General features: G+C 51.4%; 2 protein-coding genes across 2 annotated transcripts in view; one reads left to right on the top strand and one right to left on the bottom strand.

Moving 5' to 3' along the window:
* Positions 1-17498, bottom strand: part of NEURL1 (neuralized E3 ubiquitin protein ligase 1) — a 96842-nt gene extending 79344 nt beyond the window's left edge. Inside the window, exon 1 of the mRNA XM_034931427.3 lies at positions 16730-17498. Coding sequence (XP_034787318.1) covers positions 16730-16814 — 85 coding nt within the window. The 5' untranslated portion in view covers positions 16815-17498. The remainder of the gene's footprint in view (positions 1-16729) is intronic.
* CALHM3 (calcium homeostasis modulator 3) overlaps positions 1-25853 on the top strand; it is a 47300-nt gene that overhangs the window by 6269 nt on the left and 15178 nt on the right. Inside the window, exon 3 of the mRNA XM_057299002.1 lies at positions 16467-16641. The gene's annotated coding sequence lies outside the window, so the exon portion shown is untranslated. The remainder of the gene's footprint in view (positions 1-16466; positions 16642-25853) is intronic.

The raw sequence follows: 25853 nt of genomic DNA, 5'->3' as shown, positions 1-25853 counted from the left end.
TCCTGCACTTCAGGGAAAGGTCTCTATCCCAAAGATGTCCTTTCAGAGCACAGAAGAGATTGCCCTAGACCTGGAAAGCATGTCCCCCACTCACTCCTATCCTGTCGCCTGTTTTGGTAAAACAAAGGAGGGCCTCTGAGATGGGGAAGCCCACCTGCAGCAGGGTGGATGCGGGCTAAGAGGCCAAGTCAGGAGCGCCCCCATTCAAGGCCCACTGGCAATGGTGTGACCTGGGCAGTGGAAATGGGAAACAGTGGCGGGGGTGGCCTGGAAACACCCAGGAAATAAGGCCAAGACCACCTGCCTGAGAAACTTCTAGGGGGGTCCTGAGCAACACCTGGGAAGGAAGAGGGCTTCCCAGAGCTCAAAGCCCAGGACAAATGGAATGGAACTTTTTCTTCCCAGCAACTTTAGCTCTCCAAGAGAAGGATCCACATTGGAGGTAGCAAGAGAGAAACAGAGGAGGGGTGTGGGTGGCAGTCCTATATAGACACAGATGTTTCTCAGGCAGGGGTCAGCCCAGCCAGGGGTGAAGAACAGCCCCTCTGGGTCTCAGCCCCTCAGCACAGCACAAGGGAGACAGCTGGGCCCCTTCAGAACCTGGCTTGCCACATGTCTTTGCCCACTGCCTGGCCTAGGTAAGAGCTGGCCTACAAGGAGGGGGGCTGTTGGCCCAACCTGGCCCATCTCCCGCCCCACAGAGCCACATGCCAAGCCCCAGGGACCCAGATTTAACATGTCCCACTTGATGTGTGCTCACTCTCCCCAGGGGCCGCTCAGCACACGTTAAGATCCAATTGGCACTAATTGGACCAAGCTGGCAGTGCCCAGGGCAGCCTGAGTCCTGTCACCATGGATTTGACTCACCAAGCAAAGCAGTGGCCGTGGGTGTCTACGGAGCCCACCATTAGTGTCATTTTGGGAAGCTCAAGTGAACATGGATGGTGCTTTGTGAGTCAACGTCACTGTCAGGCCAAAGCTTGCAGCCAGAGACCTAGAGCTTATAAGTGACTTACCCACAAACAGTCTTACACCAAGGCCAGGGCTGGAGCCTGGGCCTCCCAGGTGTCAGCCCAGAGGTTGCTCTACCGGCCCCTTCATCTGCTGATGGCCCCAGGAAGTCTCCTCTAGAAGAGGAAGGAGGTTCTAGCTCTTCCCTTCCTCCCAGGGTACAAGACCTCCACCCTGATCATCAAACCCCACCCAGGGAGAGAATCTCAACCCAATTCCAGAATACTGAGCTCCAAAATGGACTCTTGACCACAAGACTGAAACACAATCACAAATCCTGGACCCTGAAATGGAAACCTGCCCTCCAGGAATGGAACCCTCATCCTCAACCTGGAACCCATACTCCCAAATGGGAGCCTCAAGATCAGCCCAAAATCTTGCCTGCAGAAATAGCACCTTCACCCCAAAATACCACCTCATGCCTCAGGAACTGAGAACCTTAGCACCAGACAGAAAACCTCCACTTTCAGAAAAAGTCCTGAATCTTGGGGAGGGAGCTCTCTCTTCAAAAGCCGATCTGGCCTCTTCTTATACAGAAATGAGCCGCACAATGACATTTCGTTCAATGACAGATCACATATAAGACAGTGATCCCATAAGATTATGACGGAGCTGAAAAATTCCTATCACCCAGTGATGTCGTAGCCATGATAACATCATCGTGCAATGCATTATGTTACCTGTTCTATGGTTAGATGCATAAATACTTACCCTTGTGTTACCACTGCCTGCGGTATCTAGCACAGTAATGCTATATAGGTTTGTAGCCAAGGAGCAATAGGCCACAACACATAGCCTAAATGTGCAGGAGGCTACACCATCTAGGTTTGTGTAAGTGCACTCTGTGCTGTTCCCCTATGACGAAATCGCCTAACAACACAATTCTCAGAATGTGTTCCCATTGTTAAGCCACACACAACTGTATTTGGTTTCTTTCTTTTTTTTTTTTTTTTTTTGAGACAGAGTCTTGCTCTGTCACCCAGGCTGCTGGAGTGCAGTGGTGTGATCTCAGCTCACTGCAGCCTCTGCCTCCTGGGTTCAAGTGATTCTCCTGCCTCAGCCTCCTGAGTAGCTGGGACTAACAGGTGTGCGCCACCACACCCAGCTAATTGTTTAGTATTTTTAATAGAGATGGGCTTTTGCCATGTTGGCTGGGCTGGTCTCGAACTCCTGACCTCAGGTGATCCACCCGCCTCAGCCTCGTGCTAAGGAGGTGAAGCTAAGCCAAAGCCACCCAAAGTGTGGGATTACAGACATAAGCCACCGCACCTGACCCTGTATTTGGTTTCTTTAACACAATCTCAACTTGCGGGATCAGATGAGGAAACCCAAGATCCCTAAAACAGCTTCTTTCACATTTTGCCATGAAGGAGGCAGGACTCCCTCATGCACGCAGAGCACTAGTTTCCCGGCGGGCTGCCCTCTGAGGCCGAAACTTTCATGTGAGTGGCATTCTGCTCCCTCATGACCTATCCCAACCGCTTCCTCCAACCCCTGGGCCCACATCAGGGTCTGCATGTCTGGCTGGTCTCCTCAGTCCCACAGATCTGCAAACGCCAGCCTCAGAAAGGGAAAACCCCTTCTGCCCCTCTCAGGCACTGGCTAAGCCCTCTCGGCCCTCCAAAGAGGGGGTTTCCTGCATGGGACTTGCAGAGGGGTGGGTGAGAAAGTCTGTCCACCCAGACAGGGCTGGCACTCCATTGAGTCCAAGGTCTGCCTTTGTCCCTCGGGGCTGGAAGAGAAGTCAGGGCGCTCAGAGACAGAAAGAGGTCCTGGCTGTATCCTGAGGATGAGAGTCGCAAATGGATGTCACCCTAATGCCGATTCAAAGAGGCCCCGTGAAGAGACCCAGGAAGAATCTGAGCGAGATTTGGAAGATCGGACTTTCACAGTCCTGTGGCAATTCAGACTCAGTGTCTCCTCTGTAAAGTGTGCTGTGAATTCTGTCATGGGAGGGGAGGGGGGTTGGTTACATGCTTTTCAAATTCGAGGGACCTGACCCTGTGAGAAGTCCCCAAGCCCAGGGGCGGAGACAAACAGGCGTTTCCTCCTCTCCCCACTTTCCCAGCTGTTGCCTGGTTCTCAGCCGCTCTTCCGCATTCTGTTTTACTACAGGGCCATCCATCCAGTCCCTCTTGCTTGTCCATCCCTTGACAGTTTTATAATTTAATAAGTGCTGAGCCCCAGGGTGGGGGTCTGGGGCTTTGATCTCCACTCTGGGAAAGCCAGAGCAACCTTGGCCTGTCCCAGCTGATTTATGGCCACCTTTCAGGGGCTTGTGTGTGTGTGGCTGGGAACTGGCACCCACAGGGAGGCGAGCCACCTGAGAAAGCCTGGCTGGGGCAGGGCTGCAGGTCCCTGGCAGAAAAGAAGCCAGGTGCACATCACACCGCAGGTGCTGCCTCTGCCCTCCTGGGAGCCACCTGTGACAGGCAGAGAGGACATTAATAATTGATGGTGTCCCAAGGGGTAGGGATGGAACCACAGCTCAGAGCCTGCCCAGCCTGCTCACCTGTCTCTCTTCCTGGCTGTAAAACCTCACACCCATGGCAGGAGCACACCCTGACCTTCCACAGAGCCCCCGGGTGCACGTCGACCACTGCCACAGATGTCTGGATTCAGAGATGGCACAAGCAGCTCCCCAACAGCTCCCTCTCCTGGACCCACCTCCAGAGCTTCAAGTTGACCTTCTAAAGTATCTCCCGAGTCAATCTGCCCGCCTGCCCAACTCTGACAGAAGCCACACCTCTCTCCTTGCATAAAGGACTGCAGTGGACTCCTGCCTGGCCCCTCTCCACCCCTCCCCATCTCTTGCCCCAAGAGCCTACTAGCACATCTAAGTGATCCTGTCACTCTTCTGCTTAAGGCTCTTCAGTGATTCCCCTCAGGCATCACACTCCAAGCAGAGGAGCATCTGCATCACATTTAGGGCCAGCACTTGTACCCCTCAGGTGTTCCTCTGGAGTCAGCTTCCAGCAGCTCCTAAGAGCATCATCCTGCAAGGTCAGAGCCTGGGGATCTTGTTACTGCTTGGTCCAATCCACCTGTATGACCTTGGGCAGGTCACTTTCCCACTCTGGGGCCAAGGGGACCTGAGATGAGAAAGCAGGTAGGGCAAAACAATCTCCATGATACATTTGGGTTCTGATGTTTGAATCAGTGGCCACCAGCCCTTCCACCAGGAACCAAGCATAGGCCTGACTTTGTGCCTGTGCTTGGTACCTGCCAGACCTTCTCCCTTCGGGAAGAATGTGTTTAAAGGAACATTAGCTGGAAAGAGCAGGGCAAGAAAAGGAAAAGAAAGCAGAAGTGGGCTGGGCACAGTGGCACACACCTGTAATCCCCGGTACTTTGGGAGGCCGAGGCAGGCAGATCACTTGAGGTCAGGAGTTCAAGACCAGCCTGGCCAACATGGTGAAACCCTGTCTCTACTAAAAATACAAAAATTAGCTGGGCGTGGTGGTGCACACCTGTAGTCTCAGCTATTTGGGAGGCTGAGGCATGAGAATCGCTTGAACCCAGGAGGTGGAGGCTGCAGTGAGCCAAGACTGCACCACTACACTCCAGCCTGGTCGACAGAGTGAGACTCCGTCTCAAAAAAAAAAAAAAAAAAAAAAAAAGCAGACAGCAGACGTGAAGGAGGAGGAAGAAGGGAGGACCCTCCTGCCAATAAGGACCGACTGAATTGGACAAGGCAGGGCCGTGAGTATGTCAGGGCAGAGACCATGCCCAGTACTCACCTCTCAATTCTCCATACCCAGCACCATGCCTAGCTCAGAGCAGGCACCAATACATGAAATGAATCAGCTAGAATATCCTTACAGCCTCATTCTACCCTGATCGGGCCAGAGTGCCTCCTCCCCTCCCTCTCAGGGGCACCTGGACACCCATACTTGGACACACATACTCTGGACTGCCCCATGCCCTGGAGAACATCAGCCTCTCAGCAGACACCAGGCAGGGGCTGGGGCAAGCCAAGTGGGAAGGATGAAGGTGAAAGCCAAGAGCATGTGGACCTGCCATCATCTTAATCTTAGCAACCTCGCCTGTCAACATTCTCCCTTTTCCATCCTCACCCCAACCGCTGGAGCAGCCAGGATGGCATTCTAGGGCAACAAGGCTAAAGAAGGCCAAATGGGTAAGCCAGCAGACATACTTCCCTCTTCTGTCCCCCCATCCCAAGAAGGGCCCTCTCTCCTCCTCCTCCTCCCCTGTCCCCACACAGTCTGTGACCAGCAATGTACTTCCACGGACAGAATGAGTGAGAAGTGGGTGGGACACCTCTGAGAGGCAAGGAAGCAGCTACTTAATGATTTTCTGCTGAAAGTTCCTTGGCCAGGAGGGCTGGGATGACTCTGGCCAGGGCTCAGCCCTGCTGTATCCAGCAGCAGCTCTGAGCCAGTCCTGAGCTCCTTCTCCTAAGAACACCCTTCATGTGGCCTCCATACCCAGCTCAACTGGGGTAGTACTGCCCCATCTAGGGTGCTTTTTAAGATACAGAAGAGCTGGCTGGCTGGACATGGTGGCTCACCCCTGTAAACCCAACACCTTAGGAGGCTAAGGTGGGAGGATCACTTGAGGCCAGGAGTTTGAGACCAGCCTGGGCAACATAGTGACATCCTGTCTCTACAAAAATTAAAAAATTAGCCAGGGCTGAGAGCAATGGCTGAAGCCTGTAATCCCAACATTTTGGGAGGCCAAGGTGGACAGATCACCTGAGGTCAGGAGTTCAAGACCAGCCTGGCCAACATGGCAAAACCTTGTTTCTACTAAAAAATACAAAAATTAGCCAGGTGTGGTGGTAGGTGCCTGTAATCCCAGCTATTCAGGAGGCTGAGGCAGAGAGAATTGCTTGAACCCAGACACGGAGGTTGCAGTGAGCTGAGATCGCACCAGTGCACTCCAACCTGGGCAGCAGAGCAAGACTCCATCTACCAAAAAAAAAAAAAAAAAATTAGCTGGGCTTGGTATTGTGTGCCTGTAGACCCAGCTACTCAGGAGGCTGAGGTGGGAGGATCGCTTGAGCCCAGAAGGTTGAGGCTGCAGCAAGCCAAGGTCACAACCACCACACTCCAGAGCCTGGACAACAAGGCAAGACTCTGTTTCTTAAAAAAAAAAAAAAGAAAAGATACAGGAGAGCTATTATTTTTTTAATGGCACATTGGCATTTGGAGCGGCCAGTGGCATTTAATCGGCAGGGGCCAAGGATGAGAAATGAACAGTTCACGCCTAACATGCTAGTAGCTTCCCATCTAGGAACTGAGGCCAACCCCTACTCATTTTCAGGTCACTTCCTAGAGAAACCTTCCCTGATCCCCAAGACCAAGTCAAGTTCCCCCCTTATAGCTCCCTAGTTTCTCCTTCAAAGCCTTTACCCAGAGATAATTGTTTGGGTAAGAAATTAAAGAAATAGTGGAGAAGAACTGTTAAAGATAGCGGGGCCTCTGGCCTCCAGGAGGTGGAACGTAAACACCCACCCCTGTGGAGCGTAACCCCCCCACCGCTTAAGTGTGGGCTGCACACAGTGACTTCCTTCCAAAGAATGCAATAGAAAGGGAGGAAAGTGTAACTTTAACTGCACAATGGAGAGACCTGACAAGCACTCCCTCAGCCAGGCGCTCAAGGTCAACATCAACAGCAATGAGTCATGTTGACAGCATGTGCCGTTGATATGATGGGAAATGGCACTTTACCTCTGTGGTCTTTCGCTCCAAAACCTAAAACCGCAATCTAATCGTGAGAAGAACACCAAAAAAATCCCAATAGAGAGACAGTCTACAAATACGTAACCAGTAATCCTCAAAACTGTCAAGGTCATCAAAAGCAAGGAAAGTGTGAGAAATTGTCACAACCAAGAGGAGGGAGACTAAGAAAACATGACAACAGGCCAGGCACAGTGGCTCCCGCCTGTAATCCCAGCACTCTGGGAGGCCGAGGAGGGCAGATCACGAGTTCAGGGGTTCAAGACCAGCCTGACCAACATGGTGAAACCCCAGCTCTCTAAAAATAAAAAAATTAGCCGGGCATGGTGGTGTGTGCCTGTAATCCCAGCTACTCAGGAGGCTGAGGCAGAATACCTTGAACCTGGAAGGCAGATGTTGCAGTGAGCTGAGATGGCGCCACTGCACTCCAGCCTGGGCGACAGTGTGAAATTCTGTCTCCAAAAAGATAAATAATAAATAAATAAATAAAATAAAATAAAATAAAATACTAGCCAGGCATGATGGTGCACACCTGTAGTCTCAGCTACTCAGGAGGCTGAGGAGGGAGGATCCATTGAGCCCGGGGGGTGAGGCTGCAGTGAGCTGTGATCACGCCACTGCACTCCAACCTGGGCAGCAGAACAAGACCCTGTCTCAAAAAACAAACAAACAAACAAAAAGCTGGCAGGAGCACAGCATGAGCTCTAGCACATATATGTTAGCAATTGTGATCTCCAGATTCATTTTTATGCATTTGTCATTTTTGTTCCCATCTGCCTTCCCACTAAAGGGTAAGCTGGAAGTGGTGAGCACTCACCTATTGCATTTCTCACCGTATCCGCGTGCCCAGGAAGGTGTCTAGCCCACTGCTGATGGCCCTCAGCTGATGCTTAGTTTGTTAAACAATGAAATGAGCTCTCCCACCCACCTCTTACCCTCCCCATCAGTGCATCCCACAAACCCCAACTCTCATCCTCAGAGAACTTCAGTTCCCAAGCCCAGTGCCAGAGCCCCACCTCCCCTTGGAACTGTCACTAGAGCAGAGAAAAAGCCAAGGCCTCCCACCTGCCTCCCAGTGACTCCTGCTTATTCCCTCCTCCTCTTCTCTTAGCCCTTCTTTTTCTCTAAGTTCTGTCCTCTTACCCCCTACAAGTGTCAACACCTGCTCATTTCCCAAAGCCATCCGGGGAATGACTCCTGATAAGCATCTTTTAATAAACTCTGGAGCTGGATCTGTCATCCAGAAGCTATATTCTCCCTCTCCCCAGCCCCCCACCACCTCCCACTTCCTGGGCTGGCCCATTAGCGCCTCTGGTCTGGCCAGGCGGGACCCACAGGCTTCACAGGGCCTTTGGACTCTGGCTTGCTGGAAATGGCCAAAAGGCGGCCCAGGCTATCTGGGAAGCTGGCCCTCCTATCGGCCAGCTTGTCTCAGCAGCCGGGGCCAGTTCTGCCTGTGCCACCGAGCCTGATGCTGGCCAGTTCACTTCCCTCCATCCCTGAGGCAGGTTTCCCAGGCGTTACCAAGGAGACCACTTGCATCCTGCCCAGGGTTGCCAAAGCAACCGGCTCAGCGTGAAGCAGCCCCTCAGCTCTAGCCCCTGGGTGTGCAGGTCCAGGAATGAGACAGGCACAAACTAACAGGAAACAGGCGGCCCTGGCACACCCTGGGCAGTGCCCAGCTCCCACCCTCCTTCCTATCCTCACTCTTCCTCCTTTTCTTACTGCTTTTGCTCATCCTGCCTCCATCTTGGGCTCTGTGATTTAGAACCAATGCCTGTGCCTCACTGTGCACACCTTGGAAGTGAGCACATGCCATCTGCTATGGACTGAATTTTACCCGCCCCCTCAATATTCATATATTGAAACCCTAATGCCCAATATGACTACATTTGGAGATAGGGTCTTTAGGAGGTAATTAAGTTAAATGAGGTCAGAGGGGTGAGGTCCTGATCTGATAGGATTAGCGGCTTTATAATAACAGGAAGAGAGAAAGATCGTTCTCGCTCCATATGCACACACCAAGGACAGGCCATGTGAGGCCACAGCAAGAAGGAGCCACCTGAAAGCCAGGAAGAGGGCCCTCAATGGAACCTGACAGTGCTGGCACCTTGATCTCAGACTTCCAGCCTCCAGGACTCTGAGAAAATGCATTTCCATTGTTTAAGCCATCCAGTCTGTAGTACTTTGTTATGGCAGAACAAGCCGACTAAGACACCATCCCAAGGGCCCAGAAAAAGAGTCCTAATATGGAGAAATTCCCCCCAAGATCAGTTTCCTCGCTGATCAGCTTTGGTGTCCTGAGTAGAGATCCCAGCCCTGCTCTTTCCTAGCTCAGTGTTTCTGGGCAGCACTCTTCACATCTATTAATCTCAGCTGTCTCGTGTATAAAATGGGAATAATAAGAGCCTGGCACAGTGGTGTGCGCCTGCAGTCCCAGTTACTCAGGAGGCTGAAGCAGGAGGATCGCTTGAGCCCGGGAGTTTGAATCTAGCCTGGGTAACATACAGAGACTCTGTCTCTACAATAAATAAATAATGGCCGGGTGTGGTGGCTCACGCCTGTAATCCCAGCACTTTGGGAGGCCGAGACGGGCAGACCTCCTGAGGTCAGGTGTTCGAGACCAGCCTGGCCAACATGGTGAAACTCTGTCTCTACTAACAATACAAAAATTAGCTGGACTTTGGTGGCAGGCGCCTGTAGTCCCAGCTACTCAGGAGGCTGGGGCAGGAGAATCACTTGAACCCGGGAGGCAGAGGTTGCAGTGAGCTGAGATCACGCCATTGCACTCCAGCCTGGGTGACAAGAGGGAAACTCCGTCTCAAAATAATAATAATAATAATAATAATAATAATAATAATAATAAATAAAGTGGGAATAACACCTACCTCTCCTTTATGGGGAGATTAAATGAATTTATTTACATGAATACACCTAGCATCAGAACTTGGGCTTCTTAAAAATCCTTTCATTGCTGGTTTTTGTTTTTGTTTTTTTCTGCCTATGAGCAATGGTCCTGCTGCCCATAGCTGTGGGTTGGAAATGCTTTCAGACTTGCCCATGGGAACTCCAGATGAGCAGGTCAGCTTGGCTGTCACGCCCAGCCCTTTCAGCGTGGCCTAGGACAGAAGGCTGACAGCCTCTGTGAACCTCTCAGCAGCTCAAGATGCCTCATCTCCTCCTCTCCCCAGCCTGCCTTCCACCACTGTTGGTGCTGTTGAAATAAAATCACTACATGCATCTTGCTCAAAAGCTGTCCATGGCTCCCAATGCCTACAGGATAAAATCTAACCTCCTCGTCCTAATATCATAGGCCCTCCAAGATATGACCCTAGCCTACCTTCAAAGATTGACCTGTTAACCTCCCCACTGGGGACCCCACATCCAGGCAAGAGGACTGCCCACCATCCCTGAACACACCCTGTGTTTCTCTGCCTCTGTGCCTTTGCTGCCAGCCCACTCACCAAGACACCTTTCTAGCTCCCCTCCAAATCTCCCCCATCCAACTCTGGGTTCTCCTCCTCTGAGAAGCCTGGTCCCACCTCCTCCAAGCATGCAAGAGTAGGACTGTTCTGAGGCCCCAGAGTCACAACAGTTCTCAGATCTTGAGGACCCTGTTAAACACGCAGGTTTGAGGGTCCCATCCCCAATATATTCTGAGTCAGCGGGTCTGAGCCGGGGGCTGGGAACCTGCATGGTATACATGCTTCCAGCTAATGCTGATGCAGGCAGTAGAAAAACCTCACTCTGAGAAACACTGGCCCCAAAGAACCACAAGTTTCCTCCAAAGTGTCTAAAACCCCGAAGAAAGCGTAAGGGGGAGGAGGCTGGGAATTCCAGACTAGCACAGCCCTCTTGATCTTCTGGTTAGCCAAGGGAGAAAGCATCAAGAACCCCATTGTGTGCCCTTTCCCGGCCCTGGGGCTCTGTCCAGAGACTCAAAAATTACTCCCCCATCTCTCTCCCACAATGAAAGACAGAGCCCACCCAAGGCTAAATGCTACAGGGGCAGGATAATACAGCGATCACAATAATAAACTCTAAAGTCTGAGAGCCCTGGCTTTGAATCCCAGCCCCATCAGTTTCTAACTGTGTGGACTGGGATAAGTTACTTAACCTCTCTTAGCCCCTTTTCCCCCATCTGTAAAACAGTGACAATGCTACCTCCTTCTGTAGGTTGTTGGGAGGGTATTAATGGAAATAATCCACATATAAGAACTTGGTACAAAGTAACCACCCAGTGCATGGTAGCTATTGTAAATATTACTATGATAATTAACATAACAGGGTTCAAAGGTAAAACCGAACTGAAAACCAACAGGGCATGCAGGATGGGTGCTCTGGGTTCAACACGGGGCTGACGCAGCCAGTCACTCTGAGGAGGCCACCAGGCACCCCCTAGATCCGTCTGCTGCATTCCCGGGGGTGGAGAGCTGGATGAGCTCACCTAATCTGCAAGCGTCATGACAACCAAGGAAGGAGCCCAGACAAGAGCTGAGGGAAGATCTGTGGGTTGACCAAAGAATGGAGACCTTGAATATCCCATTATGGTGACTGAAGGGGGGAAGGGTATGATGAAGATAGTACTTTGGGAGAATCACTCCGGCAGCATCGAAGGAGGGACCGGAGGCAGAGAAGCCAATTAGGATGGCAGCTGTGGCAATATCTGGGATGAGGACTCAGATAGGGGAAGTAGCAGTGAGAATGTGAATGCAGAAAAATGGCTAGAGGCTGAGCACAGTGGCCCCAGCATTTTGGGAGGCCAAGGCAGGAGGTCTGCTTGAGTCCAGGAGTTCCAGACCATCCTGGGCAACATGGCAAGATGCCATCTCTTAAAAAAAAACCTACAGAAATAAGCCAGGAGTGGTGGTGTGTGCCTGTGGTCCCAGCTACTTGGGAGGCTGAGGCAGGAGGATCACTTGAGCCCAGGAGGTTGAGGCTTCAATGAGCCAAGATCCACCACTGCACTCCAGCTGAAAGAAAAGAAAAGAAAAGAAAAGAAGGAAGGGAAGGAGGAAGGAAGGGAAGGAAAGAAGGAAGGAAGGAAGGAGGGAAGAAGAGAAGGAAGGAAGAAAGGAAGGAAGGGAGGGAAGGAGGGAGGGAGGGAGAGAAAGAAAAATAGCTAAGACCTTGTCCAAGGATGAGCCTTCCCCTGCCCCTGCTCTCATCCCCAGAGAGTAGTGAGGAAATTCAGGGTCTACAGACACTCTGGCCCACCACAAGAATCAAGACCCTTAGTCAACCTTTGCAGCTTCTCCTTCAGCCCCCCAGCAGCCTCAGCCATCATAGAAAAGAGACTGAAAACAACAGGTGTCTCGCTGGCGTCACACCCAGCCAGAGCTGGAGGGGGACGGCCTTCCTACAGCTGTCACAACCAGTGACTTTGTGAAGTATCCAATTCAAGAAGCACCACCTTTTGAAAGATGGGAGGTGTACTCTTAGGTGTATACCCAGAAGAACCGAAAACAGGTGTTCAAACAAAGACTTAGACACAGATGTTCATAGCAGCATTATTCATGAAAACCAAAAGGTAGAAACATCCTAAAGTCCACCAACTGATGAATGGATAAGTGAAATGTGGCATATTCTTACAATAGAATATTATTCAACCACAAAAGGAAAAAAGGTGCACGCTACAACATGGATGAAACTTGAAAAGATTATGCTAAGTAAAAGACGCTTGACACAAAAGGACAAATATTGTATCCTTCCATGTATATTAAATGCCTGGAATAGGCAAGTACATACAGACAAAGAGTAGATTCGTGGTTGCCAGGGATTCAGTGGAGAGGGTAACAGGAGTGACTGCTTAATGGGCATGGCATTTCCTTTTGGGATGATAAAAATATTCTGGAATTAGGTAGAGGCGGTGGTTGTACAATATTGTAAATGTACTAAATGCCACTGAATTATACATTTTAAAATGGTAAATTTCAGGTTATATAAATTTTACAATAAAAAAAAATGGGCCTGGCGCGGTGGCTCACACCTGTAATCCCAGCACTTTGGGAGGCCAAGGCGGGCGGATCACAAGGTCAGGAGATCGAGACCATCCTGGCTAACACGGTGAAACTCCATTTCTACTAAAAATACAAAAAATTAGCCGGGCGCCGTGGCGGGCGCCTGTAGTCCCAGCTACTCGGGAGGCTGAGGCGGGAGAATGCCGTGAACCCGGGAGGCGGAGCTTGCAGTAAGCCGAGATCGCGCCACTGCACTCCAGCCTGGGCGACAGAGCGAGACTCCGTCTCAAAAATAAAAAATAAAAGGAAGTAGCCCATCCAGTCAAGCACTCAGAAAGACCTGGGCAAGGAGGAAAATCTTTATTCTTTGTATTTTTCTCCAAGAGGCATGAACCTCCTGTGCACCCTACCCCAGTCACTCTGTGCCCCTCACTGAAAATATATACATAACTTCCATATACATATACTTTCTATTTCATGTAATATATAGATATACGCTCAAGCCCCTCCAAGCCTTTACTGTCAGTGCCTTTCCCCCTTCTTCCACACCCTAGGACTCTGCTGCATCCCTTGCTTTCTATCCAGTTCCTGCAGTTCCCTCCATGTCCAGCTCAGATCCTCCCCTGATACCCCTTGTCTGACCTCTGCCCACACATCTGGGTTTCGACAGTACAACCAAGCAAACACTTGATTCCATTCACTCCCTCATCCATGCCTTTCGAGTAGATCTCCAGCCTGGGAAAGCCCAGGGGTGTCTTATCTCTGAGCTGGGCACATGGGAGCTCCTCGGGCACTGCCTGTTGGTTCTAAGCCCAGAGCTACACCGTGGACCTCTCCCCTGAACACTCCTAGACCAACGCTGTTCAGAACCCAGTGGGAATCACCAGCAGCAGAGTGGGGTCAGTGTGTTCCCAGGAAGAAGACCAAAGTCTATCACCCGAGAGGCGATGGTGGGGTCCCATGTCCCATGTCATGTCAGCCTAACAGCCAGACCAATCTTAGATCTCCAATCAGTCCCAGGATCCCCATTATACCAGGTCCCTTCCAGTTGTTTTAATTAAAATGGTGAGGAATCAAGAGACTGCAATTATGTAAGGAGAGAAAAAAATCAAGACAGTCACTCCACCCCTACTCCCAGCAAATTTCTGGATGAGCACTCACAAGAATTAGAGATGAATTCAGGCTGAGTACAGACGCCATCCCAGCAGAACTCTGGGTAGGCAGTTAGCATCACAGCCTATCAGGTCAACACCAACACAATTAGAATGAACTTCTGGCTGACCACTGATATACCAGAGAAGACTCGTAGGTCAGTGCTGATACATTTAGAAGGGAATTGAGAATAAACACTAAACAATTACAGAATAAAGGTGATGGCTCCATTAGGGTAGAAAAATGGGAAGAAGTCCCTAGAAGTCAAGCTGAGAAGGAGGATCAGTGGACCTTGGGTGAAGGACAGAGCCAACAACTGGCGGCCTTCATGGGTACCCTCTGTCCTTCATTTCAGGCTTAGTAGGAGTGGGATCAAAATTCCCATGGTCACCTACAGTGGTGTGTGGATGGGGCCCCCACTCCTGCCTTCTGCCAAAGACCCTAGCCACAGAGACCTCAGATCCCCACAATTCCAAATTTTAGATTAAAAAGATGCAATTAGTTGGGAGCTCTCTGGGTTTCCAGAGAGTCAAGGATGGAGCAAGGCCTTCTCAGGAAGATAGTCTGTGAATATTAAGGGCCAACTAACCCCTGCCCCCAGCTAACCCTTGCCCCTTGAAGGACAGGGCCAAGTTTTGCCACTTTAATTTGGGCAAATAATTATTCTTTTCCCTCATTATTCTCACTTGCAGAGAAGGTTGAGCTGAACGATATTCATAGGTTCATTAGGAATCTGTTTCCAATGCTCAGAAACAGTCTTCATACTTGCTAACACTGATTGCTTATTTCTGATTACAAAAATAATACTTATTGTAGAAATTTTAGAAAAGAGCAAAATATAAAAAAGAAAAATGCAATCCCATATGATCCCATACCCAGAGGAAATAATTGTTAACCTTTTGGAAACTTTACAAGCATTTTTGCTTGTTTTGTTTTTGTTGGGGTTTTTTGCATTCACACCACTTTTTAAACAAAATTGGGATGATACAGTCTTCACAACTTTGTATTCTGTCATTATACTGTGAGCATTTTCCACAGTCATCAAATATTCTTCACAAATATAATTGTAATCACTGCACAGTACTCTACCAAGAATATATACCATGATTACTGAGCATTTAGGTTATCCACCTAGTATAAATAACACTGCCATGAACATCCTAGCCCAGTGCCATAAGTATATATTCCTGCATCTCCACTTCCTTAGTATCAATTCCTCAAGGTAGAATTACAAGGTCGACAAACTGATTTTTTTTTTTTTTTTTTAGCAAGACAGAGTCTCGCTCTGTCGCTCAGGCTGGAGTGCAGTGGAACGATCTCAGCTCACTGCAACTTCCATCTGCCAGATTCAAGGGATTCTCCTGCCTATCTGCCTCCCAAGTAGCTGGGATCATAGGCAAGCACCACTATGCCCGGCTAATTTTTGTATTTTTAGTAGAGACAGGGTTTCGCCATGTTGGCCAGGCTGGTCTGGAACTCCTGACCTCAAGTGATCCACCTGCCTCGGCCTCCCAAAGTGCTCGGATTACAGGCGTGAGCCACCGCACTCTGCCAAAAAATTGATATTTTTAAAGTATCTTGACATGTATTGCCATATTAATTTCCAGAAAGACACAACAAATCCATTGATTTTCCTGAGCCAAGTGAAAGCTGAAGTTCTGAAAGAGCTGGAGTATTAGAATGCAGGACAGTGGTCCCGTCTCTCCTCCTCTTCCCTGGTCTTAAAAGTTAACTGTTCAGCAAAAGAAGGGACAGAATTCCAAGTCAAAAGATAGGGTTCTACAGCCTAGCACCTAGCGCCGAGGTCTGGCTGGCTTTGGGAACCTGAAGCAAGCCTTGGTTCTCCTCATCTGTAAAATGGGTATAGTGTGATTAGCTCTGCTCTGCTGACTACCCCAAGCAGTGTCCATGCTCACTGAAAATGTGTTTGAGAAAGTTCGATGCCTTGTGTTAAAGGGCACTATTGTTATCGTTCTCATAACCTGAGGAGCTTAGGAAGTGGGGTATTCTTTGTGAAAGCCCAAGGGCTTCCCTTCCTGGCTTTTAGCCATCATGCCCAGGACAAGTGCCACTGGTTCTGAGGTGACAGAAAAGCACTTTCTGGAAGGAATTTAGTAGGGTCTGAGGGCCCGGGAGGACCCCGCAGTGTCTTCCAAAGGTCAGAGACAGCATTGGAAGATCCAAGACAGGAATGGCAGGCTCCGAATGGGGAGACTGGGCCTAGGGCCACCCTGAGGGTGCTGAGTGGATCTGGGGAGGTGGAGAGCAAAGACATTCCTGGTAAATGTCCCTCTGTTTCAAGGCTCCCAGACCCTCTTTTCTAGGGCTCTGACTGGATATCTGGTCTTTGGGAAAACCAGAAATCAAACTAATTCAATGGATGCAAAAACCCAACGGCTGCAAAGGACCCCAGGAACCAGCAGCTCTGACCCTTTCTTCCAGGCTGCTGTAATCCTGTCCTGAATTTTTAAAACCCTCCCATTGGAAATGCAACTAGTGCTCCCAGCCTGGTCTCTCCAGCCCTAGGGCCGATGGAAAGGAGACCCATCGAGGTGCCTCCCTGGAGACGGACGACCCAAGCTTTCCTCCTCACTCCCCACTCCCCTATCGACCTGGCAAACATCCTTTCCCACCTCTTCAGGCTCGCCTAACACCATGGCCTGAGGGGACTCCAGTGACGTTCCCAGTGCCAGCAGACAGAACTGCGCAGACCCCGCGGGACGCCATCCTCCATCACCAACATCGCCAGCTGCCCTCCACCCCCAGCCCACTCCACGGCCAGAGGTGCATCTCCGGCCTCCAGACACGCACAACAGGTGGCGTCTGCCCGCCCTCCCCAACCACACCTCCCTGGCCCTCCACCTGCGCCCCAGTCCTCCAGCAGCGCTCGGCCAGGGAGCCTACCTTTGAGGTTCTGGGGGTGGCCCCGCGGCGCGCGGCTCGGGTTTCCTCGCGGCAGCGAGGGGATACTGGAGAAGTTGTTACCCATGGCATCCGGCCCCAGGAGGTTCGGCGCTCGCGGGTGGGGGCGAGGCCGGGCAGGAGCTGAGGTGCGGTGTGCGAGTGTGCGCGCGCGGGTGCGCGCCACCGGGGGAGGGCCCTGCTGGGGCTGCAGCCGGGGGCGGGCGGGCAGCTCCTCAGCTTCCTTTCTCTGGACTTCGCGGTCCTTGGCGGGTTCCGCCCGCCACGGGTGTCCTGGCGCGAGCGGGGCTACCTGCCTCCCATGCCCCGTGGCGGGAGCGGGGGCCACAAGCAGGGCCCTGGGCCGGGGCCGGGGACGCCCGGGGCTCCCCGCTTGCTCCCCGGGACGCTCGGGTTCCGGCTGGGGGTGGGCGGCGCGGCGGCTCTGGCGCGCTCCCCGGGGGCCATAGAGTCAGGGTCCCTGGCGTGGGCGTTCGGCGGCTCCGAGGCAGGCTCGGTCACCGCCCCGCGGAGACGGCCGCGGCGGCGATGTGCGTGGCTCCCTCCCGCCCGCGGGTCTGCGTGGAGCGGGGCTCGGCGGAGCGCGGGGCGTTCTGGGCGCTCCGACGCGGCTGGTGTCCCCCGACCGCCGCGGTCCCGCCCGCGCCGGGGCCCTCCTGCGACCGCCGCCCCCGCCCCCCGCCCCGGCAGTCTCCAGGATTCCCTCGCTCCGGTTGTTATAGTGACAGCTGCGCCGGTGAATGAGCGTCTTAGTGACACGCGCGCGCCCGCTAGGCCAGATGTGGCCCCGGGGCGCGCCGCGTTCCCGTAGCCGCAAGCTCTCGGCGGCGCGGGTCGGGGTAAGACATCAGGCGAGTATGGTGGCCCCCGGGGCTGGCCTTATTCCCAGCACGGAAACATGGAACTTGCACTTGAAAACAAGGGGAGCAGGGCCGCGAGAACGCCGAGCTCCCCGGATGCGGGGGCGGGCGAGCCAGCACTAATGTTCGGTTTCCCTAGCTCCAGGTACCGGGCCTGGCGCAGAGTGGAGAGCCCAGGGAAACATGTAAATGAGCAAGCGGATGCTTGGATAAAGTAATTGAGATTAGAACCCCGGCACTTGACCCTCCGTTCTCAGCCAGGCTAGGGGCACTAGGGCAAGGGTTCAGAGCAGGAACCCCGGGCAGTCTCACTGATGCACAGATGCCACTGAGGGCCTTTGAATGCCCGCGGACCAGACTCACAAGCCTGGAGCTCTGGCCAAGCTGAGGGAACAGATCTCCGGGACAGATCATCAGAAGACCACCAGCTCTGAACTGAGTGGTTCTGTTAGCTATAACAAGGTGGGGGAGAGGAGCCTCTGCAGCCTATGGCAGTCAAAGAAGGCTTCCTGGAGGAAGGGGGTTTCAGCAAGGGCCCTGCTCATGTGGCTAGTGCCTTCCTGTAGCTCAACACTGCACCAAGAAGCCTTCAGGAAGGGAAACGGAAGTCATTCTTCTCCTTCCTGGACCCGGGGCATCTCTCCTGGTCTATCAGGGATGGAAGATGTTCCAAGGTTCCCCCCAGGGAATCAGACTTCCTGCTCCTCTAAGTCATCTCTAGCTCCCTGCTCTGGCTTCAGCAACTCTGATCCAGAGTCCAGTGAAGACATGGGTGGGCAGGGGGACATCTCATGTATCCTTTTCTATAATAAATGTTCTTCCCCCAAGTCTCCATTTGGCGGCTCCTCATTATCTAGGCACAGTTCGTGTCCTGACATTCCCTGACTGTCCCAACTAAAGGACCCCCTCCACTGTCAGTCACTTTCCACAATATTCCATTTTATTTTCATCATAGCTTTTATATGGAACTTGTTTACAAGTAGCCTTTCCTCGTTTATCTTCTGCCTCCCTGCTAGAACATAAGCTCTGTGAGGGGAGAGCACAGGTCAGTCGTGTTCACCAGGGTGTCCTTACCCACTGGGGGAATGCCTGGCATGTGACAGATTCTCAGAAAATAATTGTGGAATGCATGCTTCCCACTGTGGGCCAGGAGGCTCCACTGAGATCCCTGGGGGCAGAGCCTCCTGAACCACCCTTTATTTTCCTCTCCTACTCTCCTCTCTCCATCCCCATTCCAGGCATTCTACCCTTAAATGTCTGGGACTCCAGGCAAGCTAGAAATATCTGTGACAGCCACTGTCTCTCTGGAATCTGGAGGGAAAGACAGCCCCGAACCCGGCCTCCAGCCTCCCAGATGCCCAAGATCACGTGTGCAGGCAGCTGCAGATGGCCACAGCAGGTCAGGGATGGCTGTCTTATTTATGGGCAGTATCTTCCCAAGGCTCACTCCCAGCTAATGACTCATGCATCAGAAATCCACAGGCTCTTAATGGCAACACACTCACACATGTGCTAACACACCGCTACACTATCTCACACACTCACACCTATACAAGCACACACACTTATATTCCCCCTGAAATCTGACGGAATGAAGTCACTGTGAGTGGCCACTAGAATCAGGCCTTTCACAAGTTAGAACAAATATGAGGACTTGGCATAGTTGAGACTTATCCTGCTGGAGTGTGTTTGAAGTACAAGGGCCTAGCTAGGATTTACAGACGGTGGCTCCGGGGAAGCCTGGTGTGGGCAGGGGAATGGGGAAGGGGATGAGGCCCCAAAGGTAGAGCACAGCAGGGATGTCTTGAACTGCTGACCTCAGGTGATCCACCTGCTTCGGACTCCCAAAGTACTGGGATTACAGGCATGAGCCACCGTGCCTGACAAAGGGATGTCACAGGCCCCACATGGCCTAGACCTGGGGCTATGGGCAAAGCAGGGGAGAGAGGAAGAAGTCAAAGGGAAGGAGGGAAGTGAAGGCCAGAGGCGGATGCTCACCTGAGTCCAGAGGCAGCCCAGGTTCTGCAGTTCAGGGCAGCGTGATCCCAGGGAGTCCCAAAGGAAGGTGAGAGGCATCAGGGACAAAGGCAGGGAACTGAGGGTTGAGGAGCTGATGGGAGTATCAACAGGGCTGGGATAGGATGAGGTAGCCAAGGCATCCCTGACACAAAATTGAAGAAGGCACCAACTCTCAAGTTCATGCAGATACCAAGCTTGCACTTGCGGGAGCCTGGGAATGAGGTCCTCTTATATTTCACGCCCTAGGCCCCTCTCTACCTTCACCCTAGTACTTCAGGGAGCTCTGTACTGGAAGAGGGGACACCACTGTTAGAGTCAACTAGGTCTCTGGCCAGGAAGGGACCTAGAGGAGGTTGGTGTGGCTGCATAGGACTCAGAGAAGTTGAGCGTGGCCCTTCTGAGGAGTCCTGTGCCCCAGCAACTCTTCCCTGGCAGGGACTTAGGGTAGACCCAGCTCAGAGGGTTAAAGAAGGCCGGCAGTCTCCTTACCCCCAGACCTTGGGCAGAACCCAGAGGCCTTCCTGCCATCCTTCCCCAACGCAGCTCGTAGGGGTGGGGTGCCTGGGTGGTGGCTCTGATCCAGAAGACCCTTCCCAGACCCATCCCGGAAGGGAAGAGGAAGAAAGAAACTGCCAGGGAGACTGGGGCTGATGAAGTCACTGTTTTGATGGCTTCAGGGGAAGCTATTAATACCCACAAGGTGATGCTCCAGCACCAGTCACCGTGGCAACACCCACACACCCAGCAGTGCAGATTCTGCGGGCAGTGCCTGAGGGGGTGGGTGTCAGTGCACACGTGTGCACTTTCGTGAACACCTGTGTCCTTGTATGTGCATGCGTAGGTGTTGTGAGTGCACACACAGGCATGCAGGAGAGGGAGGCCCCGGGCAGGTACCTGGGGAAGCTTCCTTCAACAGCAGCTCCACTCCCACCTTCCCTTCCTTCCCTGTTGCTCTCTTCTTGCTGATTTCTCTCTCTTTTTTTTTTTAATACAGAGTCTTGCCCAGTGGGAGCGCAGTGGCACGATCTCAGCTCACTGCAATCTTGCAACCTCCACCTTCCAGGTTCAAGCAATTCTCCAACCTCAGCTTCCCAAGTAGCTGGGACTACAGACACACACCATCATGTCCAGCTAATTTTTTTTCTTTTCTTTTCTTTTTTTTTTTTTTTTGAGACAGAGTCTCCCTGTGTCACCCAGGCTGGAGTGCAGTGGCGCGATCTCAGCTCACTGCAAGCTCCACCCCCTGGGTTCACGCCATTCTCCTGCCTCAGCCTCCTGAGTAGCTGGGAATACAGGTGCCTGCCACTACGCCCGGCTAATTTTTTGCATATTTAGTAGAGACGGGGTTTCACCGTGTTAGCCAGGATGGTCTCAATCTCCTTACCTCGTGATCCACCCCCCTCGGCCTCCCAAAGTGCTGGGATTACAGGCATGAGCCACCGCGCCCAGCCAATTTTTGTATTTTTAATTGAGATGGGGTTTCACCGTGTTGGCCAGGTTGGTCCCTAACTCCTGACCTCAAGTGATCCGCCCGCCTCAGCCTCCCAAAGTGCTGGGATTACAGGAGTGAGCCACCGCACCTGGCCCTTGCTGGTTTCTTTCACTCTCTACCCCCTTCCCACCCCCTCTCCTCTTTCCCCCTGCCCTTCCTTCTCTGCTTCTTCCCATCCTGGTCACTTTCTCTCCTTGCAGCCTCTGTTCTTCCCACCCTGGCTGTCCGCTCCTGCCTGGTTCGCCTCTCTCTACCTCCCTTCCTCTTTCTCTCTCTACATAGCTTCCAGATCCATTCAAGTCTTGAAGAGTTCCCGCGTTGATAAAATAGTAGCATATTTAACTGAGAGTCTACTCCCTTCCCTGAGCCTCTGGATACTGAGTTCAGAACCAACCAGAGTGATGACCTTTCCTCAGGCAGACAAAAGTGGGGTGCCTCTAGGCCAAGCTGGACTCCCCTGAATTGAGACCACCCTAGTCAATGGCATGACACCTCCCTCCAGGTAGAGAAATTAACCTTAAAATGGGAAACAGCCACAACTATCCCTGGCTACGACAGGTAGCACCCTCCCATTCCCCAAGTCCCAGCCCACTGTTTCGTTTTGTTTGGGTTTTGTTTATTTGTTTGTTTGTTTGTTTGAGACAGAGTCTAACTCTATCACCCAGGCTGGAGTGCAGTGGCATGATCTCAGCTCACTGCAACCTCTCCTCCTGGGTTCAAGCAATTCTCGTGCCTCAGCCTCCTGAGTAGCTGGGATTGCAGGTGCGTGCCATCATGGTCAGCTAATTTTTTGTATTTTTAGAAGAGACAGGATTTTGCCATTTTGGCCAGGCTGGTCTTGAACTCCTGACCTCAATTGATCTGACCGCCTTGGCCTCCCAAAGTGCTGGGATTACAGGCGTGAGCCACTGCACTCCGCCTGGTTTTGGTATTTAGAGCTGAGGGTCTCACTCTGTCACCAGGCTGGAATGCAGAGGCGTGATCATAGCTCACTGCAACCTCGACCTCCTGGGTTCAAACGATGCTCCCGCCTCAATCTCTTGAGTAGCTGGGACTACAGGCATGCACCACCACACCTGACTAATTTTTTATTTATTTATGTTTTGTAAGAGATGAGATCTCAGTTTGTTGCTCAGGCTGGTCTTGAACTCCTGGCTTCAGGTCCCGACTAGGCCACCCAAAGCTCTGGGATTATAGGCATGTGCCACCATGTCCACCCAGCCACCAGCCCATAGTTAATCAGACTATCAGAAAAGCTGTGAGGGGAGAGGGTGGTGTCCTGTCTGAACTTCAGGGGGTGGCTGGACAAGTTGGAGGGGTAGATCTCTGAGTGCCTGTGCCTGATACCTAGTGCATACTCAATAACTAGTTATTAAATAAATGAATGAATAAAGAAATGGATGGATTAACCTGTCGGGCCCTCCCTCTGAAGGATGGAAGTCTGTGCTGCCCATTTTAGGATGGAATGGGCCCTATGCCATCTTATTCCCAGGTATTTTTGGGATTCAGCTTCACTCATTGCCCAGTGACCATTTATTGAGCACTACCTGTATCCCTGGCACTGATGAGATGCAGTTTCCTTGCTAGCACCGTGGGGCAGCCTGTCCTCTGCTTTTTGTGCACTCCAGTCCCAGTTCCCCACCTCCCAGGCCCAGGTTCAGAGCTGAACATACAGCAGGTCTGACCGCATAGCTGGGCTGGGCAGGTTGCTCTGAGCTCCAAACTTTTTTGATCACGCACCCCTAGCAGTAATAAATTTTTAAAGTGTGTACACCAATATATGTATATTTCTTTATTTATAATTTCTAAAAATGCACTACTGTATTCATATTGTATATATTATGAAACATAGACTAATGATATTGAAAAAGGGATCATCTTGCCCTCCTCCTGGGGTGCACACACACTCTAGGCTAATAATTCTCAAACTTAAACATGCATCAGAATCATCTATGAGGCCTTGGGGAGAGGGGGAGAAAGTTACTAAAATGCAGACTCCCAGACCTCACCCCTTGAGACTTAGATTGAGCAGAGTGTGATACAGGTCATTTATTGATTACACATTGGGAAACTGCTCCACATGGTCACATGTTCTAGTTGTGAAGACGGTGTTTAAAGAAGGCCTACAGGCTTTCTCGGGGGAAAGCTGGACACCCCATGGGGACCAGGCCAGTGCTGGCTGCCACACAAGCAGGGCTAACTTATTGGAAGAGGTGACTGTGCAAGGAGGTAGCAGGGATGAATCCCAGCCCCTTCCTCTGCCCCACAGACAAACTTGCCCTCTGGGAGGTGGCCCCTGAATCCAGGATCAGTTGTGAGGTCTTCATAGACCCCCAAACTCTTATTTTGGAGCCCAACCCTGTCAGGCCAAATGTACTAAAATATACCGCATTCCACATTAAACATCATTTTCTTGCAGTAAACATTTTGAAAGGATTTTTACAAATTTGGCTTTTGGAATCACTGGATGACAAGGGACTCACTGAATTTACAACTGGTTTTATTTCTAAGCAATCATGCGTGTGCTGGATGCCTTGCCAAGTGAGAAAAAAACTATGTTTGTCTTCAAATATAATGAAATGTTTATGAGTACTACATTTAGCAATCAATGACATTGATACAACAAAGGCATTTAAGTGAACATTTATTAATTTTGGTTTGAAGTTTTCCTTTCATAACTTGAGGACAGTAATGTTTTTTTCTGGTCTCAAGCAGATGCTTTAAAAGTTCATAGGCTTAAGTACCCATAGCACCCATGGAAAAAATCCAGACCTGAGGCCAAGCACTCCCAAGACTGTATCTGAAAGGACGGAAGGAGGTTCCTCCATGAAGCAGAAAGGAAAATGCCCAGTGTTGGCCGGTCACAGTGACTCACGCCTGTAATTCCAGCACTTTGGGAGGCCGAGGTGGGCGGATCACCTGAGGTCAGGAGTTTGAGACCAGCCTGGCCAACATGGCGAAACCCCATCTCTACTAAAAATATGAAAAATTAGCCAGGCATGGTGGCTCATGCCTGTAGTCCCAGCTACTTGGGAGGCTGAGGCAAGAGAATCACTTGAACCCTGGAGGTGGAGGTTGCAGTGAGCTGAGACCCCACCACTGCACTCCAGACTGGGCAACACAGCAAGACCCCATCTCAAAAAAAAAAAGGAAAAAAAAGAAAATGCCCAATGTCGGAAAGAGGACAGTGTGTCTCCATCTAAGAAAGTTGTGTACTGACTTCAAAGTCCAGCATCAGTTGATCTATCCCAGGGCCACTTGCTCAGATAATTGTGACAGGTGACATTTATGAAGCACTTACTCATATGTCCCAGGCCTTGGTCTAAGCACTTCAGATGCATTAGTTCATTTAAGTCTGGAAACAACCCTGTGAGATAGGTACTATTTTTGTTCTTGTTATTATTACTATTATTATTCCTATTTTACAAATAAAAATCCCGAGGCTTGAGGAGGCTAAGTCACTTGCCTAGGAGCTGATGGGGGAGGCATGGAGGCACAGCCCTAGGACAGCCTGAGTCCTGATTCCCATGATACTGTGCCTGCACCAGGGTGGAATTCCTTCACGTCCCCAGCCTGAGGGAGACACCTGTGGCAAAGGAGGCCTCCTCACTGAGCTCCTGAACCAGCCCCCTCCTGCTTGAGGACACCTAAGATGCCTGGTGGCTTCAGCTCAGCTTTCTGGAAGTTAGCCAGGGAGCACACAGCTACTGATGAACACAAAACAGAGTAAAAAGACAATAAAATCAAAGAAAGATGCTCAAAATGGCTGCAGTACCCCCAGCATCCTCTTTTCTCTCACAGATGTTTTAAGTGGCCTTTACTTGGCAGGATGGCCCTTCCAAGAACGTTACAAAGACCAGAGAATCATAAAGGAAAAGTATGATAAATATGACCACATAAAAGTGTAACACTCCTTCATGGCCAAAGTTGAAAGACAAATAGGAGTCAGGAGGCATCTCTCCAAGAAGCCAGCAGCCTTAAATCACACCAAATGCCTTTAGCGTGAGACCCAGGACAGGGAGCAGACTTTTCTCCAATTGCTGCTGGCAGTGTGACATCTCCCTTTCATGCACCCTTCCCCAGAGCAGTCCCAGAGCACACCCAAGGGCAGCTCTCTTCCCAGGGACGATAACTGAGGGAAGGTTTTCTCATAGCCAAAAGAGCAGACCTGCTGTGTGTCCCGCCTCTCCCTTCCTCTCACCCCAGTTCCTCCCTCCAGCCACCACTAGGTGACACTACAACTCCATTGGAATCCCCTTTGTCTCTGACAAACGTTTTTGGGGAGCCCTCAAGCCATTCAAAACACCTTAAAAATGTTTACCAGAGCCAGGCGCGGTAGCTCACACCTGTAATCCCAGCACTTTGGGAGGCCGAGGCGGGTGGATCACCTGAGGTTGGGAGTTCGAGACCAGCCTGACCAACATGGAGAAACGCCGTCTCTACTAAAAATACAAAATTAGTGGGGCGCATGCCACTGAGTAGCTGGGTGGTGCATCCCAGCTATTCGGGAGGCTGAAGCAAGAAAATCGCTTGAACCCAGGAGGTAGAGGTTGCAGTGAGCCGAGATTGCGCTATTGCATTCCAGCCTGGGCAACAAGAGTGAAACTCCGTCTAAAAAAAAAAAAAAAGTTTATGAGGCCAGGTGTGGTGGCTCATGCCTGTAATCTCAGAACTTTGGGAGGCTGAGGTGGGTGGATCACTTGAGCCCAGGAGTTCAAGACCAGCCTGGGCAACA

The sequence above is a fragment of the Pan paniscus genome, chromosome 8 (genome assembly GCF_029289425.2).
Source record: "Pan paniscus chromosome 8, NHGRI_mPanPan1-v2.0_pri, whole genome shotgun sequence".
NCBI classification, from domain to species: Eukaryota; Metazoa; Chordata; class Mammalia; order Primates; family Hominidae; genus Pan; species Pan paniscus.
Note: the sequence above shows the minus strand (reverse complement) of the source record. Positions and strands in the feature narration are given on the sequence as shown.